Below are 19266 nucleotides of genomic sequence, written 5' to 3'. Positions count from 1 at the left end.
ACAAAGATCCACCTGCCTCTGCCTCTAGAGTGCTGCTGGGATCCAAGGCGTGTGCCACCAAGCCCAGCTTCTTCCGCTTTTATGTGGAGTCTAGGGATTGACCTCAGTTTGCCAGGCATGTGCAGCAAACATCTTTGCCCACTGAGCCGTCTAGCTCTCCCTGAATGTTGACTCCTCCTCTCACCCTCCATTTCTTTATTTGGGAGAGGATCTCACTAGGTAGCTGATCTCACAGTGTAGCCCAGGCTGCCTTTCCATCCATCACCAGTGTCTGATGTTCAGCGGTCCTGCACAGGGGTGAGGACCCATTCAGGCTTTTCTGCAACCTGAGCCTGGCAGAGGGAGCTGGCAGAGGAAGGAGGGGCCACCGGCCTCATAGCTCCTCCTCTTCCTCGTTGCCCTTCCTCTGGCCCCCCGCTCACACACTGCAGACCACCTCCACTCTCCTTTGCCTCTCTCTGCCCCGAAGGTCAGGTGGGGACAGGCTGGGGCCACCAGCAGCTCCATGGCCAGGGACATTGCTTCTTCTTTCTTTCTAGCTACGGAAAGAAAAGAAGAAAGGTCTGTGTTGGTCTGCGTTTGGGGGGCCCTTCCCCTTCCTAAACTCCCCAGGGCGGAGGCAGTGATTGGAACTTGGATTATCTGGAGCCGAAGAGACAGAAAGAACCCAGAACATTCCCACAGGTAAGAATCCTTCAGTTTTACTGGTGTGTGTGTGTGTGTGTGTGTGTTCTCCCTGTGTGTAATAACACTTTCCTTTGAAGACCTCCAAAGTCCCTTCTTTAAAAAATTATTATTACACTTATTTATTTATGTGTGTGCAGGCACACACATGACAGTCACAGGGCAACTTGCAAGAAGAGCGTGCTCTCCTCCCAACATATGGGTCCTTGGGAATTGAACTCAGGTCATCAGACTTGGCAGCAATCGCCTTTACCTGTTGAGCCAACTCATTGACCACTTCCAGAGACCCTTCTAACTGCTTCCTTCCATGACTTCATAGCCACAATTTCATTCAGTCATTCAACAAACATTTCCTGAACACCCTGTGCCATGTACAACTATTGAATGAGATCTGGCTCTTGTCTTGGAGGGTCTACAGATAGGGGCCTTCGTAGCAATAGCTAGCACATTAGAGTAGGCCAGGAACTGGGGAAACCTTTTATTAAATATTAGCCCGTTTAATGTGGCAACAAGTAAAGAGAAAGAATATGAGAGCACTTCGCAAATAACAACAAAGGGCTTCAAAGCTTCTAATCACCTGCCCTACCAGAGCTGAGGGGAAACCTGGGGACATTCAAGAACCCCGAATCAATAGTTAAGAGCACTTCCTGCCCTTGCAGGGTTTGAGGCCCAGGACCCACATGGCGATTCATAGCACTCTGTGACTGTAGTCCTCTTCTGGTCTCCCCAGACTCTATGTATGTATGTGGTGCCTATAAATACCTGCAAGAAAAACACCCGCACCCATAAAACAAGAGAACAGGTATTTCAAAGAACCTTGGCAGATGGATGTGGTGTGGCACGTGCCAACAATCCTAGCATTCAGGGGTAGAAACAGGAGGGTGGAGAGTTCAAGGTCACCTTTCACTACCAAGGAATCAGAAACCTTCTCTCAAAAACAAACAAAAAGCCGTGGCTGCTCAGGACAGGAATGAGGCAGTCTCCCCTACTGTCCGCTGAGAATGGGACAGGAGCAGACTCTAGGGGTCAGTTTGTAGCTAAAGGCTGTGAGGACGAAGCTGGATTCCCGATGCACACACATGATAAAGAGTCAGGATGTGGGATTTGAAGTCCCTGTATGCTGTTATGGGGGAGTGGCTTTCTCACTGGCTCCTAGGCTGCAGAAGCAGGGCAGATCATAGGGGCTGCTGAGGATTTCTGGCAGGGGCCTTGGAAGACGTTTGTCCCTCACGGAAGGGAGTGAACTGGCCTGGGTTGGGGGAAGGGCAGCGTTAGAAGTGGGTGGCCCGGGAGCCAGGGGAAGGCCCAGGAAACCATGTATCCCCACCAGAAAAGACTGGCTTGTGGCTGCCAGCCTTCTTAAAATTCTCCTTCCCGTGTCCCAGCTGTCCCCAGTCAGGGCAGGAGGAAGACAAAGGGTGATTCTTCTGCTGGGGGCTATCCTGGGCTTCCATGAATGGCGCGTTGAAAACCTCGTGTCCACATCTAGATCTGTTTTCACCTCTCTGCCTAATGCACTGTCTGCATGCCAGGCTGGAGTCAAAAGCCAGGGAGAGATTTCTCTAGGGAGGGGCAGGAAGGCCCTGGGCACCTCCAACTCCAAGGAACCCACACAGGACCAGTTTTCCTCTCCAAGCTCTTACCATGCCCAGCCCCAGAGTGTCTGGCTGGAGAAGCCTGGGCCTGCCTGCTTGGCACCCCGGCTTTTTTCGGCATCTGTGCTTCTTTCGTGACTCTCATTATCTGGAGTCCAGAGCGCCATCAGCCTCTGAAACAGCCTCCATCTGTCCCCAGCCCAAACTCTCAACACCCACATTCACACTCCTTCAGCAGGCTGCAAGAAGAGGGGCATAACTGTGGGACGGTTGTGGGTGCTGATCTTGCAAACTGTGTAAAAGTTCACCAAGATCACAGAATTATTTCTATGTATGTGTATGTATGCATTCATTTATTTATTTTCAGACAGGCTCTGGTTGAAACTCTTTTTTTCAGATCAGGCTGGCCCTCAAACTTATAGAGGCCTCTGGGATTATTTTATTTTATTTATTTTTTGAGAGGGATGGAGAGCTAAGCCTGGGTCTCATGCTTTGTTTATGCTTTATAGCTCAAGCTAGCCTGGTATTCCATAGGTAGGTATTCCTCAAACAGTGACAGTCCTCCTGCCTCAGAAGTAAATCACCGTAACTGGATTTTTGTTTTGTCTGATTTTCAAGGCATGGCCCCCGTAGCTCAGGCTGACTTCAGCCTTGCTGTGTAGCTGAGGGTGACCTTGAACTCTTTTTTTTAAAATATGTATTTGTTTATTTATGTGTGTGTTGCCTGTGTGTATGTGTGTGTGTGTGTGTGTGTGTGTGTGTGTGTATACCATGTGTGTGCCCGGCCCGAATGCGCTCTGAAGAGCACATCAGGTCCTCTGGAACTGCAGTTAGGCATGGGTGTGAGCCCATGGGTACCAGGCACTGAACCCAGGTCCTCTGGAAGAGCAGCCAGTTCTCATAAGTGTTGCGCCATCTCTCCAGCCCAACCTGAACCCTTGATTTTCCTGTCTCCACCGTGTGTAAGTGCATGTGTGTGTTATCGTAGGTCTTCACACAAAGTTTATGAGAGGCCGGAGGTTGATGTCAAATGTCTTCCCCAATCACTTCTCTGCACCTTATTTCTTGAAACAGTAACTGCACTCAGATGGCAGAGGCAGGCAGATCTCTGTGAGTTCAAGCCCAGCCTGGTTGCTATAGCTAGTTCTAGACAGAGCTGTATACTAAAGCTTTGTCAAAAAAAAAAAAAAAAAAAAAAAAGGAGAGGGAGATGGGAAATTAACTGAATTGTTGGGAGTGATTGCTTATCTTGCAGAAGGCCTGGATCTGAACCCCACATACAATGGAGTACAGTGCTACACTCCTGGGCACTCAGGAGGTAGAGGCAGAGAATCAGAGAACCTCACTTGGCTCCATAGCAAACTGGAGGCCAGCCTGGGCTACATGGAGCAAGTCTAAATAACTAACAAAAAGAAGCAGGGATGTTTCTGAGTGGTAGAGCACTTGCTCTGCGTGTATGAATCCCGTGGTCTAGGCCCCTTCGCCACACCCAGACTCACATAGACATAACCAACCCTTCACTTCCCCCCACACTATCCACACCCACAGACACCCAGACATATACATATACCAACCTACCCTCACAGACACGCCCACCAATACCCACAGACACACATACACAGACAAAACAATGAAAATCAAATCTACTGGAAGATGGTGGCCCACGCCTTTAATCCCAGGACTTTGGACTCAGAGGCCAGCCTGGTCTACATAGTGAATTACAGGATAGCCAGGACTACACAGAGAAACCCTGTTTTGAAGAACCAAAAACCAACAAAATAATAATAAAATTAATCAGTAAATAAATAAAATCTAAATATATACTCACAGGCCCCTAAAATTAACTGGGCTATTTAAGAACTACCCTCGGTACCAACTACACTATGGGTTACGAAGGCCTAAAGGATAAACTCAGAGCTAATGGGTCTCCCAGGGCTAGAACCCATCAGCCTGTGAGCCCGTAAACCGTCCTTTGCCTTTGTGTAGCCTTAGCTACAGCCAAATGCAACTCCTTATTAATTTCAGGTATACTCCATCTTTTTTTTCTTCCCCTTTTGTGGTATTGAGAATGGGCCCAGGACAGGCTTGTGTGAGTTCAGCAAGGACTTTACTACTGAGTCACACTCCCAGCTCTTCAATAGGGGATTCTGGGTAGGCTCTCTACTGCTGAGCCATACCTCCAGACTCTCATTGTCAAATTCTAGGCAAGCATTCAACTGAGCCATGTCTTAGCCCACGTTCATCTTTCTCATCTCCTAGCTTTTGCACCTGTCTTTGCCTCCACCAGGAATGTCAATCCCATGTGGATATGTCCTTCCCCCTGCAGCTGGCCCATGCAGCTGGAAGCAAACATTGGGGATCTTGAGTTCCAGATGTTCCAGCTGTGACTTCTCAGATTATTGATGGGACTGTCTGAAAAGCCATCCGCTGGCTGGACACACAAGGAAGCAGAGATGCAAATTGGCCTCCAGCCTGATGAATGGAGCAGGGGATGGAAGCCTGGGGATGGGGGTGCTGCACCGTTGTCCCTCCCCCCAGCACTGTCCTTCCTTCTTCTCTTCCCCCTGGGTAAGTGTTTGGAGTCAGCCCCTGCTGCTTCTATGTAGCCCTCAGTATCCCCCACTGTCCAGCTGTGGCGGGAGACCAGTCCTTGGAAGCAGAAAGATCAAAAGATCAAGGTCATCCTCAGCTACATACCAAGTTCTAGGTCAGCCTGGGCTACATGAGACCATGTTTGAAAACAACAGAAACAAGCCAGGCAGTAGTGTAGTAGGTCTTTAGCAATACCAGTGCTCAGAAGGCAGAGCTAGGCTGATCGAGGCCAGCCGGGGCTTAAGCCAGGGCTACAAGAGAAACCCTATTTTGAAAAAAGAAACAAACAAAGCCCAACAACAACCAAAATGAAAACAGGACAAGCAAGATGGCTCAGCGGTGATGGTGCTTGTCACCAGCCTGGGCACCTGGGTTAGATCCCTGGAACCCACATGGTGGAGAGAGAACCAACTCTCCAGGGTTGTCCTGTGGCTTCAACATGTGCTGTGGGGCATGCACACACCAGCAGTCCTGCACATCGTTCAGGTACATGACACATGAAGGTGCACACACAAATGCATATCTTATATATCATATTTACATATAACAGTGATATATAGTAATAAGAAAATATATATATATAATGTATGTATATGTGTGAACATATACATATATATTGAAAGAAAAGAAGTATGAAGAATGTTGGCCAAGGCCCGTAACCTCAGCACCTATGTGGTAAAAGCAGGAGAGTAAAACTTCAAGGCCAGGGGCTGGAGAGATGGCTCAGTGGTTAAGAGCACTGTTTGCTCTTCCTAAGGACCTGAGTTCAATTCCCAGTACCCACATAGCAGTTCACAACTGTCTGTAACTCCAGGCCTGACACTCTCAAACCAACGCACATAAAATAAAGTAAATTAAATAAAAATAAAAAAATAATTCAAGGCCAGCCTCATCTACACAGCAAGTTCCAGGATACCCAGGCTATGTGACTCCAGATCATTAAAAAGGGACTGGAGAATATGGCTTGCTGGGTAAGAGCACTGGCCTGTTTGCTCTTCCAGAGGACTGAAATTCAGTTGTGATACCCTCATAATGTCCCACAAGCATCTGTAACTTCAGTTCCAGGAGATCCAGTGCCCTCTTCTGGCCCCTGTCGGTACTGCATATGGACAAAACAATAAAATAAAAATGAAATTTAAAACAACAATCCTAAAATGGCCAGTGAGGTGGTTTGGCAGATAAAAGCACGTGCAAGCCATCTGTGTTCAATTCCTGAACGCTGTCCTTTCACATCCACACGCATACACATCTGTGAATGCTACATTAAAATTTTAGTTCTTCAGCGGTGGTGCATGCCTTGTAATCCCAGAATTCGGGAGGCAGAGGCAGGCGAATCTCAGAGTTGGAGATCAGCTTGGTCTATAACGTGAGTTCTAGGACAGATAGGGCTACACAGAGAAACCCTGTCTCAAAAAAAAAAAAGTAAAATAAATTAATTCTTAAAAGGAAACAAGATGCACCAAAACGCTGCTTTGTAGAGACGAGACAAGTTTCAGGTGCTAAAAACCCTGCAGGTAGCAGGGAGTGCTTAGGAGAGTTTGCTCGAGAAGACAAACCGGTCCGGGGCAGTCTGCGGTGGCCGATGGACCACTGGAACAGGGAGCTTTATAAAGTGGTCCCCAAAGGAAATGATGAGGCCTTCGGGAAGGAGGGGAGTTACAGTGTGATCCACGGGGAAGCTGGGCAGAGACTCACGGTGCCCCCCGCCCCACCCCTGTCTGTTTCAGCCAGCGCCCTCCAGCCCTCTCCACTGCCCTTTCCAGGTAGGTTCCGCCTCCCCCCTCCTCGCGGAGACTCCCAAGCTAGCGTGGCCAGTGACACCAGTTTGACAGAAGGCTCCCGCGTCACACTGTAGTTGGCACTCCCTCTTCCCCATTGCACACAGCTAGTCCCCCTTTTCACAGAGCTGAGGCTGGTGGGGGGCCCGAGCCGCTGCCGGGGGCGCCTGGAGGTCATGCACAGCGGCTCCTGGGGCAGCGTTTGCGACGACGACTGGGACGTGGCGGATGCTAACGTGGTGTGCCGTCAGCTGGGCTGCGGCCTGGCGCTGCCGGTGCCCCGGCCCCTAGCCTTCGGCCAGGGCAGAGGCCCCATTTTCCTGGACAACGTGGAGTGCCGCGGGCAGGAGGCTTCCCTGAGCGAGTGTGGCAGCAGGGGCTGGGGCGTCCACAACTGCTTCCACTATGAAGATGTGGCGGTCCTATGTGATGGTGAGTGAAGGCGGGGGGGCAGGCTCGGGCAAGCTCCTGGGCTACCAGCAGGGTTCTAGGCAAGTGATTTACCACTGAGCCTGTTCCCTTCCCTCCATTTATTTGTTTGTCTATCTTTTTATAAATTTATCATGTTATCCAATGTTCTGGATGCATGTACACCTGCTCACCAGAAGAGGGCGCCAGATCTCACTATAGATGGTTGTGAGCCACTGTGTGGTTGTGTGGTTGCTGCGGATTGAACTCAGGACCTCTGGAAGAGCAGCCAGTGCTCTTAACCTCTGAGCCATCTCCAGGCCTTCTGTCATTCTGTCTGTCTAGCTATCTGTCAGTCAGTCTGTCTGTCTGAGATGAATTCTCATACAGGCCACCTTGGCCTGGAACACCTGATTCTCCTTCCTCCACCTGCTAAATGCTGGAATTACAGGCTTGTACCACCACAGCAGGCTTACCCCCCCCCCCCCATTTTATATAGACCACTGGGGTCACCCTGGCCAACAAAGTCAGAGAAACCTGAGAACCATTTTCTAGCAGGCAAGCTTTATGAAAACACAAGCTGTAGTTGCCGCCTAGAGTTTCTGATTCTGCAGGTCTGGGGTGGGGCCTGAGAATTTAGTGTTTGTAATGAGCTCTGCCAGTATGTCAACTGCGTGGAGAACTGGGTTTAAGAGACTGGAGAGATGGCTCCCCAGTTAAGAGTACTTGCTGCTTTTCTAGAAGACCCAGGTTTGATTCCCAGCACCCACATGGTAGCTCATAGCCATCCAGAGTGCTTCTGAACTCTGCAGACATGAGGTATGTACTTGGTATATGAACATACATGCACACAAAGCACTCAGACACATGAAATAAATCAGTCTAAAATATGTATTAGAACCAACCAATAAATAATACAAAGAGCAATAGACAGCACCACTCTCACACACACTAAAAAAAAAATTGATGAGCTGGGCCTTTAGACAGGCATGGTGACACATACCTATCTTACTAGCATTTGGGAGATAAGAGGATCAGAAGTTCAAGGTCATTCTCAGCCACATAGCAAGTGTGGGACCAGACGATATGCAGATAAGCTGCCTGGTCTTGGAAGCAGGTAGCTTAGGGCTCTAGACACCTGGCCCTCCCATGCTGTGTATGAGGGTGGAGAACAGAGAGAGCCCTACGTCTCTGCTTCCTCTGCAGAATTCCTGCACACACAGCCCCCAACAAGGAAGGTGTTGGCCAGCATGGCACCCCCTACAGCCCTCCAAAATGGGAAAGGTAAGTCATGGTGCGAGCCTCAGTAGACTGGGGCGTGAGAGCTTCATGTCTGCGGTGTAGTAACAAGGACCCTCTTTTGAGAAACAGTAGAGGGATGAAGCCTAGAGGCGGGTCCCATCTATCAAGAGGTCGGGGAGGGCTTCATGGAAGAAGAGGTGTGGCAGCTACATCTTGCAAAGTGAGGTTTTTGGATGTGCCTGTGCATGACGAACAGGCATATTCTAGAAGGCCTGTAGAGCAGGGACAGGAAAGAGGAGGCTGGTTTGGGGTCAGGATGATAACAATCCAAACCCCTTGAGCCCCACAATCCAATTGTCTGAACTGTCAGAAGGCCTGGTCAATGGGGTGGGCTGACTAGCGTGTCCCTCCTGGGGTTTTGGTCCTACGGCCCATGGAGCTGTCCCTGGGGAGGCCCAGTGCGTTAACGAAGTGGATGAAAATACCTCCTCATGGCCCTGTAAGATGCTGCTTTCCCACCCTCTCCGTCCCCAGGCGAGGGCAGCGTGCGCCTGGTGGGCGGCGCCGGGCCGTGCCAAGGCCGAGTGGAGATTCTGCACGGCGGCCTGTGGGGCACGGTGTGCGATGATGACTGGGGGCTGCCGGACGCCGAGGTGGTCTGCCGCCAGCTGGGATGCGGGGCTGCGTTAGCTGCCACCACTAACGCCTTTTTCGGCTACGGAACCGGGCATATCCTGCTGGACAACGTTCACTGCGAAGGTGGTGAGCCCTACCTGGCAGCCTGCCAGAGCCTGGGCTGGGGTGTGCACAACTGCGGACACCACGAGGATGCTGGGGCGCTCTGTGCAGGTGCCAGGGGCACGGGGGGGCGGGGCCTTTCGAAGGAGGAAGGGTGGGCAGAGGAACTGGAAGACGCTGACTGCGGGCTGGATGGGAAAAGGCATTTGGCTAACTGTACTTTACAGGTCTCTCAGGAAAGGCTCTGAAATTACCTGTACTATCTCAGGCCTGCTCTGGGGAAACAACTCAGTATAACCCTCATCCTCACACATGCTGCATCTCTATAGACTATCGTAGTATTCCTCTGTTACTAAGAATGCTTCCAGAATTTTCTAGCCACTTCCAAGTATTCTTCACGGACTATTCAGATTGCTCCCTCAAAGAATACTTTCAAAATAATTAAGCACGGAACCCAGGCCAGCTATCTGCAATCCTGAGGATCTAATAATAGAATATTTCCCCATATGGACCAAATTCTCCAATTTGGGAGGTGTTTTCAGCAAATAAGGTGTTGGCGTTGGGTCAGAGGATGTAGGAGAGTTGAAGGAAGGAGTGCTTAGCATACATGAAGCCCTGGGTTTGCTCTCCAGCCCCACATAAACGGGGCAAACTGACATACCTGTAGTCCAGTACTCAGGACGTTAGCCACAATGATCGTGGGTATCCCTACTATCCGAGGCCAGCCTGGACTACATAAAACCATGTCCAAGGTGGGGAAGGGGCTAGGCCTGGTGGTACATACCCTTAATCTCAGCTCTTAGGAGGTACTTGCCGGCTGTTTTCTGAGTTCAAGGCCAAACAGGGCTTTAGTGAGACCGTGTCTCAAAGTAAAATAAAATAGAGGTGATTTTTGTCTTGTTGATGCAGGCTCTCACTCTTGTCCAGCTGGCCTCTGATATATGATGATCCTCTTATATTGGCCTCCCTAGATTACAGGCACTAGCCACCACACCCAGCCAAACAGATGGGTTACTACTGTTGCTCTTAGATGCAGAGGAATCGAACCCAAAACCTGTGCATGTAAACCAGATACTCTATCACTGGGCTCAGTACACCCTCAGCCCAGCAAATAAGGCTGATAGGGCCACACCACCACTTCTCAAATGGACTCTGTTCTCTTAGCTGGGAAGTATTTCTAACAAACCAAAGGCATCATTCCCAGCTTACAGATGGGACAGCTGAGATCTGAAGAGGTTCCCAGAGCCCTCGTAGAATCACAACTGATCTTGCTCAGTGGAGTTCATGCTCCCTCTCCTTTTCTGGCCTCATTTTATCTATGGTGTAGGATAAAGATTCTTCAGTCCTTTCTTTTAGCCTAGCCTGGTTCAGTTCTTGTCTCAAAGCCTTACTGCCTGTCTGCTAACCTATATCTAGTCCTGGAAGCTTCTGGCCTCCATAGAATCTAACCGAGGCCTAGAACGTTTTCAGCCTCTGAGACTTACTGCTTAATAAGCTCACACTTTCTTGTTCTTAATGAGCTGTTTCAGCCGGTTCAACTCAGCTGTTCTGGCTCAAACTCCTCTCTTGGCTGACTTATTCAGCCTGCCTTCTCTCTCGTCCTCAAACTGCTCTACTCTTCTGGCTCCTTCTCATTCTCTGGCTCCTGTGTTCACCTGTGTCTATCTTGTTCTCTCATTCAACATCTCTGTAGAATTCTCTCAGTAAAACTGCCTCCTCTCTCTAGCCTCGGTGTCGCTCTTTTAAGCAGCTCCTGGGTCCTCCTGCCTCCACCTCCAATGTGCTGAGATTACAGGCATGTACGGCCACACCCATTTTATGTGATGCTAAGGTGGACCAAGGGCCTCATGTCTGCTAGACAAGCACTCTACCAACTGAGCTACATCCCAGCATAAAACTGGCTTTTTCTGTAAGTCCTTTAGAAATTAGTATAGAGGCCCTTAGTTGGCAAAACTCTCCATCTTTCTACTTTGTACACATTAAGCTTTTAAGAACACTGGACACAGAAATGAAAGCATGCAACAGACCTACATACAGCTGTGTACCACACCTACATTACTACTGTCAAAGCTGGGCAGGGCTTTATATCCGGGCAGGGCTCCCAGCCCTGGAGGTAAAATTCGTTTTCTTTCTAGGAGACAACCTTAGTCCTATGACTGACTCTTCTGTCTTCTCTCCTGCTCCAGTTCTGAGCCCTCCAACTTTCACAGCCCTGCCTCCCTCTGTCACACAAGAAGACGGGGTGTGGCACACTGAGCCAGGAGGTAAAGCGCCTGCCCTCCTGGCTGGAAGGGTTGGGACAAGGCTGGTAGGGGTGGGAACTAAGGAAGCTCTTCTAGACACACAGAAAAGGGACAAATGGTAGAGATGGGGTGAGAAGAGATGAGCACGGATGACACCCAGAGTTCTGAAGAATCAAGGATGGGTAAGAGAGTTGTTGTGAATCAAAGTCGGGTGTGATGGCAACACTCAGGAGGCAGAGGCAAGCGGATCTCTGTGAGTTCGAGGCCAGCCTGGTCTACAAAGTGAATCTAGTACAGCCAAGGCTATACAGAGAAACCCTGTCTTAAAAGCCCCCCCCCCAAAAAAAGCCCGCTTTAAATTAGGGGTTGCTGCTGAGGTAGGGAACAGAGAGGCCATGTGAGGGAATTCAAATCGGGAATCAAGGTTAGAAGTAAGTTCGGAATTAGAGCTACAGCCATCACTGTGATTAAATTACTATAATTAAGATTCGGGAGTTGAGGGATGTAACTCAAGAGCAAGTCCAGTGTTTTCATCCCCAGCAGCACATAAACCAGCCATGGTGGCTAACAAACTGCGGTCAGCTTTGGAGTTCAAAGCCCACTGCAGCTACACAGCAAGAGCCTGTCTCAAAAACCCAAGAGATTTTAATCCTAGCACTGGGGAGGCAGAGCTCTGCGGGTCTGAGATCAGCTCAGTTTACCTAGTGAGTTCCAGGCAAGCCAAGCCGCGAGCCTGTAGTTTGTAGAAAAGGGGGTGTAAAAACTCAAAATGTGTTTATTACTCGGCAGACAGTGCAGTGAGTGACTCTGGGACTGAGGCAGAGTGAGGCATGGGTGTGGTATATGGTCTTCTCGCGTCTTCCCAAGGCTCCCTTGTCTCCACAGCTACAGGAGTCGGTGCCCTGCCTTCCAGGGATACCGTGAAGGTCACCACAGCAGCCTGGGCCTCCGGGAAGAAAAGTAAGTGGCCCTACCGGGGCGCCGCCGTGGGTGGGCGCGGTGGGAGCTGGCTGGCTGCAGTACGGAGCCTGCAGCCGCAGCCCAGCACTCAGGCACCGGCCTGTGCGCCCCGCAGGCGGTAGGCTGCGGCTGGTGGGCGGCCCGAGCCCGTGCCGCGGCCGCGTGGAGGTGCTGTACGCCGGGGGCTGGGGCACGGTGTGCGACGACGACTGGGACTTCGCGGACGCGCGCGTGGCCTGTCGCGAGGCGGGCTGCGGGCCCGCGCTCGGCGCCACGGGCCTCGGTCATTTTGGTTATGGCCGGGGCCCTGTGCTGCTGGACAACGTAGGCTGCACCGGTACCGAGGCCCGCCTCAGCGACTGCTTCCACCTGGGCTGGGGCCAGCACAACTGCGGCCATCACGAAGACGCGGGAGCGCTGTGCGCAGGTGAAGCGGTGGCGCGGGAGGGGTGGAGCCCCAGGAGCAATTGTCCGGGCCAAAGGGAAGGGTATGTGGGCGGGCACACCCTGAAGAAGGGGCGGAGCAGCGGGGCGAGGCAGGCGCGGGGTCCCGCGCATGCGCTCACAGACCATGAGGGCGGGGCTGAGTCAGGAGAAGGGCTGGGTCTCGCGTGGGGGCGGAGCACAAAGCGGCTTAGCCGCGCGGTTCGTGGGACTCCGCTGCCCTGTGGGCGGGGCCTCGTTAAGCACTCTGTGGGAGTGGGGCCGGGTCTGCAGGGGGCACGGGCGAAGCCTGCGTAGCGTTCAGGGCGGCTGCAAGATTGGAAAGACACTCACTGCTTTGTGGGTGGGGTGGTCTGGAGAATGGGCGTGGCCTCGCGGCAGGCGCCGCAGTGAAGGGTAGACGGGGGCTGCTGGGGAGTAGGAGTGGCAATCTCTGCTGCACTGCAGAGGAAGTGTGGCGCGTAGTCGGGTAGCCGGTCCCTCGGGCACTCCGCGGCTGCGCGGTGGGGCCGTTGCCGGAAGGGCGAGTCCTCTGCAGGGAGAGTCCTCTGCAGGGAGAGAATAGGGCGCGGCTTAGGGAGGATTCCTGTTGTGATATCAGATTTGAGAAGAGCTGTGTTGAGGTTCCCTGCTGAGTCAAGGTTCTCTATTACTAGAGAAGCAGGTGAAACGGACTGCTTTCCCAAAGCTGGCTTTTGACTTTTCAGAACTATCAGTGAAAAAAGGGCGTTTGCAGAGTCTGGCGGGACATTGTCAATTGCTTCTGTTCGTTGCTTGCTGTAGAAAGTGCTATCTCCACCTTTATTTTGATGCCCAGGCCCAGGAGAACAGTTCTTCGAGGTTCTTTCTGTACAAGCTGGGTAAGGTAGGAAATGTGACCTGGCTCTAAGCAGCATGTTCCCCATATGACAGCCATCTCTTTTTTTTTCTGCCCTTGCTGAGCCAGGCCCAGAGGAGCTGGGACTCCAGGTCCAGCAGGTTGGTTCTGAGACCACCCGAATGCCCAGCCCTTGGCCCAGAGATGGTAGGTGTCTATTGCCACTGGAAATGAGGTTGGAATTCTGAGTGTAAAAGGTGGACTGGGTGAGGTGGCGCACGCCGGTAGTCCCAGCACTAGGGAGGCAGAGGCCGGCAGATCTCTGTGAGTTCCTGACCAGCCTGGTCTACAACGAGAGTTTCAGTACAGCCAAGGCTGTTACAAAAAAGAAACTGTCTCGAAAAAACAAAAACAAAAAAAAGGATTGAGAAAGGACCAAGCTTGGATTACTGATCAAGTCATAAACACTTGTCTCAGGCCTCATCGATGGGAGTAAAATACCCAGGGTGAAGGAGGTAGTTTGAACTTCAGAGCAGTCTAGGACTGAGGGTGGCAAGCTGAGGCTGTTGCTCAGTGGGTAACGTGCTTGTCTAGACTGCAGGAGCTTCAGGTTCAGTCTCTAGTGTCATCCATGGGCCAGCCCTTTCTGACCCTTTATCTCCAACACAGAGTACCTTATAAATTGGAGCACCCTGTAATCCCAACACTTGGGAGTCTGAGGAAGAATAATCAGGAGTTCAAGGCCAGCTTTGTCTAAGCCATAGCTACATGCCAGGTTTGAAGCCTGCCTGGGTCTCAAAACACTAGAACAACCTAGAGATTTCTCCATTTGGGATCAAAATGAAGGAATGATAATTCTATGTTGAAGCAAACAGTGAGAGAATACAGAATTAGCCATGATGGTTCGTGGCTTTCCTCCCAGCATTCTGGAGACTTGGTTTGGAAGGATAGTGAATTCAAGGCCAGCTGGGTCCATATACAAAGGCCCTGCCTTAAGGAAAAACAAACATAAATACGAAAAGTAAAAAAGTATCCTGGAGAATCCAGGTGTGCAAACGGAGACAGTAAACTCTGGGGAATAGGATAAGATATGGTTACAGTTTCCAAATAGCTAGCCTGTGGCTAAGGTGCTGAGACTGTGCATATAGCTCTGAGCTAATGTTTGTTATGTGGACCAGGCTGGCCTCCAAGTCACAAAGATCCACCTGCCTCTGCCTCCCTAGTGCTGGGATTAAAGCGTGCATGTGCCATCATGTCCAGCATTATTTCTTTATTTGTATCAGTGTCTCTGTCTGTTATATGTGCATGCATGTGTTCACATACTCTAAACACAAAACAGTATGAATGTGAAGGTCAGAGGACAACCTGTGGGAATTGGTCTCCTCCTTCCACCAGATGGGTCTTGGGGATAGAACTCAAGTTATCCGGCTTGGTGGCAACTGTCCTCAACCATGGAGCCATCTCTTAGGTCCCATGAGCCCATAGGTTTTGGTTTGTTTGTTTTTGATTGATTGATTTATTATTTATACGGTGTTCTGCCTGAAATTGTGCCTGCACAACAGAAGAGGGCACCAGATCTCATATAGATGTTTATGAGCCACCATGTGGTTGCTGGGATTTGAACTCACACAGGCAGTGTTCTTAACCTCTGAGCCAGCTCTCCAGCCCTGACCTCAGGTTCTTCTCTCCAACACAGGGCACCTCCGCCTGGCTAGTGGAACCCACCGATGTGAAGGGCGTGTAGAGCTTTTCCTAGGACAGCGGTGGGGCACTGTTTGCGATGATGCCTGGGACCTACGGGCAGCCGTTGTCCTGTGCCGCCAGCTGGGATGTGGCCAGGCTCTGGCAGCCCCTGGCGAGGCCCACTTTGGTCCAGGCCAAGGCCCCATCCTCTTGGACAATGTCAAATGCCGAGGAGATGAGAGCACCTTGTTACTGTGCTCTCATATCCGCTGGGATGTCCACAACTGTGACCACAGTGAGGATGCCAGTGTCCTCTGCCAGCCATTGTGACTCAGCTGGCTCTGCTCCCCACATCATCTCCTATGAGGAACTGCCCCTCCTTGTCTGGGATGCCCTCCTTGATTTTCTGCAGTTCCTGGTGCCCCTTTCTCTCCTTGCATGGGGGATGTTGCATTACAGTGCCTGCCCCCCTCTTACTGTGTGACCTCAGGCTGTTGTCACCTGCTGGAGGCCCAGGACAGTGAACATAGCAATGTTTTGCTCAGCCAAAACAGAAAATGTGGAAGAATGCCTCACTTCTCTTTGGGGGAACTCTTACATAGTACCCCCTGACCTTTCCTCTCTCTACCCATATCCATGAAGCTTGGGGTCTCTGTAAATGTCTTCAAACCCCTCCAATGACCTATCTTGATCTTCCCCCAAAAGAAGGGAGACAGAAGGGGTATTCTTTTTCTATAGAGTGGCAGGGGACTGCAGAAGGTCCTAGGCCATCACCCTCCCTGCTGGGTGACGGCCTGGACTCAGATGGTGCTCGGCTGAACAAGGGGGCTGCAGGGTTCAAAGCAGGGACAGGAGGAGCCCTTCCTGTGGCATCTCTGGTTTCCACTGTCCCTGGGCACAGAGCCTCCGCTTTGCAGTAGCAAAGAAACCTGGAGCCACTATTCATAGGTGCCAAGTCAATAAAGCATTATCTCCTGGTCTTTTAACTGAGGTCATTGTCTGAGAACCTGTACCATAGCAGCTGGAAAGACTCCAAGAAGGACTTTCTGGAGAAAACCAGCATAGAAGTGAAAGGCTGTGGTCCAGGAGCGTCATCCAGTTCTCCACATTCTCTACATCATAGCCGGGAAATGCTGAATCACCATGCCAAGCCTCAGGCCCCTAGAGGAGCTTCGGGTCCTCTTCTCCATTCTATTCCACACCCACAAATCTAGATCCAGGAAAAGAAAGGAAGTCTAGCATGCTGGTGCATGTCTGTGGTCCCTGTACTGGAGGGGGGCGGGGGGGGGTGAGAAAGGAAGAATGCTGTGAGTTCCAGACCAGCCAGAGCTGCACTGTGAGAGAACCTGACTGAACAAGCCCAGAAAATAAAATGACAAAAACCAAAAGCAACTTTTACTCCGGTAATACACACCTGTGATAATAACTCTTTAAAGCATTCACAGGCAGGAGCAGCATCCTCAACTATATAACCATTCAAGATGAGCCTGGGCTACAAAAAAGACCTGGGCCCAGGACCCTGCCTGGATTGGTGGTGACGGAAATATGTAATCCCAGCATTTACATGCTGAAGCAGGTAGATTAGGAGTTTAAGGCAGCCTGGACTTCTAAAGAGGCCCCACCACCTTCTTCCCTTTCCCCACCTATGATTTTCTAGGTTCATTTTGTGTGTGTGTGTGTGTGGTTGTCGTTTTAGTTTTTCAAGACAAGTTTTTGCTGTGTAGCCCTGGCTGTCCCAGAACTCACTCAGTAGATCAGGCTAGCCTCAAATTCAGAGTTCCACCTTTCCCTGCCTTCTGAGGGCTATGGTTAAAGGTATGAGCCACTACACCTGGCACAAATTTTCCTGCCCCCTTGTTGCCTTTGCTGTTCCCTGATGCTTCGTTTAGACTCCATTTCTGCTTGCTTGGTTTTTTTTTGAAATAGGGTCTCTCACTGAACCCAGAGCTGTTAAAGGCCTACAAATTCCAGGAGTCATTCTGTCTGTCTCTGCTGTCTGTGTCAAAGTTACAGTCATCCTCTTTTACTCCTGGGCGCTGGGATCTGAACTCAGATCCTCAACATTGCACAATAATCGCTCCTACCCACTAAGCCATCTCTCCAGCCTCTTATTTTGTTAGATTTAAAACTTTTGTGTGTGTGTGTGTGTGTAAGGGTCTTGTATGTTGCCCACATGTGCCTGTGTTTACCAAGGGCAGAAAGCATCGGAGCCCCTGGTACCAGAATTAATGATGGTTGTGAACAACACCACGTGGGTACCGGGAACTGAACTCTTAACTGCTGAGCCATCTCTCAGCTCCTCGTATCTTAAAATTATTACAAGCACGTGTGTGGTAGATTTCACGTCACAGGAGTTCTCCTTCCATCACGTGGGTCCCAAAGACTCCTAAAAGTGCTTTTACCCACTGAACCATCACGTCCCCAGCCCCTCATCACCATCTATGCCGTCATCACTGAGACTTGAAGTCCTCGTCTCTGTGCTCCTGAGGATGAGTGGAAGTTCGATCCTCCTTCCCAAGGGCAGCTCGCTAGCCTTCTGTGTCTATTTGTTGTTACCTGCCTGACAACCTGAGCAGGAGCCACACACTGAGGACCGAGAGATTAGCAAAGAACGAGGCAGCTGTGATTGACTTCCCATGAGGTCAGACTCCAAACTTCCAGGGTCTTCCTGCTCACAGGCATTGCCCCGGAAGTGTTCTGTGCAAATGGCGGCAACAAAAGGTCCACGTTTTCCTGGACCACCAAAAAACATCAGGGGCCAGGTGCTGGGATTCCCTTTTGAGTCCCACAAGCCTCAATGGCCAGGAGACGGTCAGGATAGGACGTGACGTGGCTCTCCCCACCGACCCCTCAAGTCACCTCCTGAGTCACCACAGGCGCTCAAAAGAGGGCCCGCCCTTTGTCGGAAGCGGGCCACGCCTCTATCTATTTGAAGGATTCTGATTGGGCAGCTCAGCAACCGGTTTAGCCAGTCACAGCAAAGTGCAGGTTAGGGCGGGGGTGGGGGTGGAAAGGGTCGATGAAGCCGCCCTCTTTGAGACCCACCCATGCGTCTGGGAGGGTCCTGGCTTGGGGAGAGGTCTAGGTCTGGTCAGGCAGTGGGCTTGAGTCTTGTGTGCAGTCCATACAGGGAAAGGAAGGTCAAGCGTTCCCAAGGGACGTGTTGAGGCGACATTTTCAGTCCCTGCAGACATTCGCTGCTTACCCAGAGCATTTACTAACAACCTCTGGGCCAAAGGGCTGCTTTTTCTTCCCCTTCCCCCCTTCCCTTTTTAAAATGTTTTAGTCAAGGTCTCATGTAGTCCAGGCTGCCTTCCAACTTGTCACAGAGCTAGAGATGACCTTGAATTTTGCTCCTTCCTCCTCCACCCACCACCCTAAGGCTGGGATTACAGGCCTGCCCGCCACTGCTCTTGTACAGAATGCTGAGGAACCCAGAACTTCATGTGTGCTAAGCAAGCACTCTACCAACTGAGCTATATCCGAAATCCTACTGTTGTGTTCATGAAGGACAATTTGGTTGGTTGGTTGGTTCTGTTTTTTCCAGACAGGGCTTTTCTGTGTCTGGCTGTCCTTGAACTCAGTCTCTAGACCAGGCAGGCCGCGAACTCTGCCTCCTGAGTGCTGAGGTTAAAGGCATGCACCACTGCCCCCTTTCATGGAGGACATTTAACCCACCCACAAGGACTATTAAAACTATAAAACCAGGATCAGAATAGGGTGTGGTGGCACAATCATGTAATTCTGAGCACTCGGGAGGCTGAGGCAGTAGGAGCTAGATTTTGAGGCTAGCCTAGACTACATCACAGTAACTTTTTTGAAAAAAAAAATCAACTAAAATAAATAAATAAAGCCAAGACCAAGGGTGCTGGGGTTGTAGCTCAGTTGGTAGAGTGCTTGTCATGCATTCAAGAACACCTGGATTCAGTCCTCAGCGTCCCATAAAACTCAGTTTGGGCCTGAATAGTTCAAAGTTGAGGTTTGAGTTCAATCTCCCAGCCACATGATTGAAAGAGAGAAGTAATAATCACCATAAACTGTCCTTGTAGACACGTTCCTGCGGGCACACACGTGCGGGCACA

At 50.9% G+C, this 19266-nt stretch overlaps 1 protein-coding gene across 1 annotated transcript; it reads left to right on the top strand.

Moving 5' to 3' along the window:
• The first annotated feature begins 418 nt into the window (after nt 1-418).
• Nucleotides 419-16582, top strand: Ssc4d (scavenger receptor cysteine rich family member with 4 domains). The gene is made up of 11 exons (XM_021649324.2): nt 419-684; nt 4567-4847; nt 6599-6634; nt 6776-7081; nt 8264-8341; nt 8834-9148; nt 11224-11301; nt 12166-12240; nt 12356-12667; nt 13631-13708; nt 15198-16582. Exons 2-11 carry the CDS (start codon nt 4682-4684, stop codon nt 15512-15514), a joined length of 1761 nt encoding a protein of 586 aa, XP_021504999.2. The 5' UTR covers nt 419-684; nt 4567-4681; the 3' UTR covers nt 15515-16582.
• The last annotated feature ends 2684 nt before the right edge of the window (nt 16583-19266 follow it).

The sequence above is a fragment of the Meriones unguiculatus genome, chromosome 4, assembly GCF_030254825.1.
Source record: "Meriones unguiculatus strain TT.TT164.6M chromosome 4, Bangor_MerUng_6.1, whole genome shotgun sequence".
NCBI lineage: Eukaryota > Metazoa > Chordata > Mammalia > Rodentia > Muridae > Meriones > Meriones unguiculatus.
Note: the sequence above shows the minus strand (reverse complement) of the source record. Positions and strands in the feature narration are given on the sequence as shown.

Excerpts from the sequence above, each read along its gene's own strand:
- Ssc4d (XM_021649324.2), top strand. The coding sequence starts at position 4,682 with ATGGGACTGTCTGAAAAGCCATCCGCTGGCTGGACACACAAGGAAGCA. Across the intron at positions 9,149-11,223 it reads TGCTGGGGCGCTCTGTGCAG|TTCTGAGCCCTCCAACTTTC; the intron begins GTGCCAGGGGCA and ends CTCCTGCTCCAG. Across the intron at positions 13,709-15,197 it reads CAGCCCTTGGCCCAGAGATG|GGCACCTCCGCCTGGCTAGT; the intron begins GTAGGTGTCTAT and ends TCTCCAACACAG.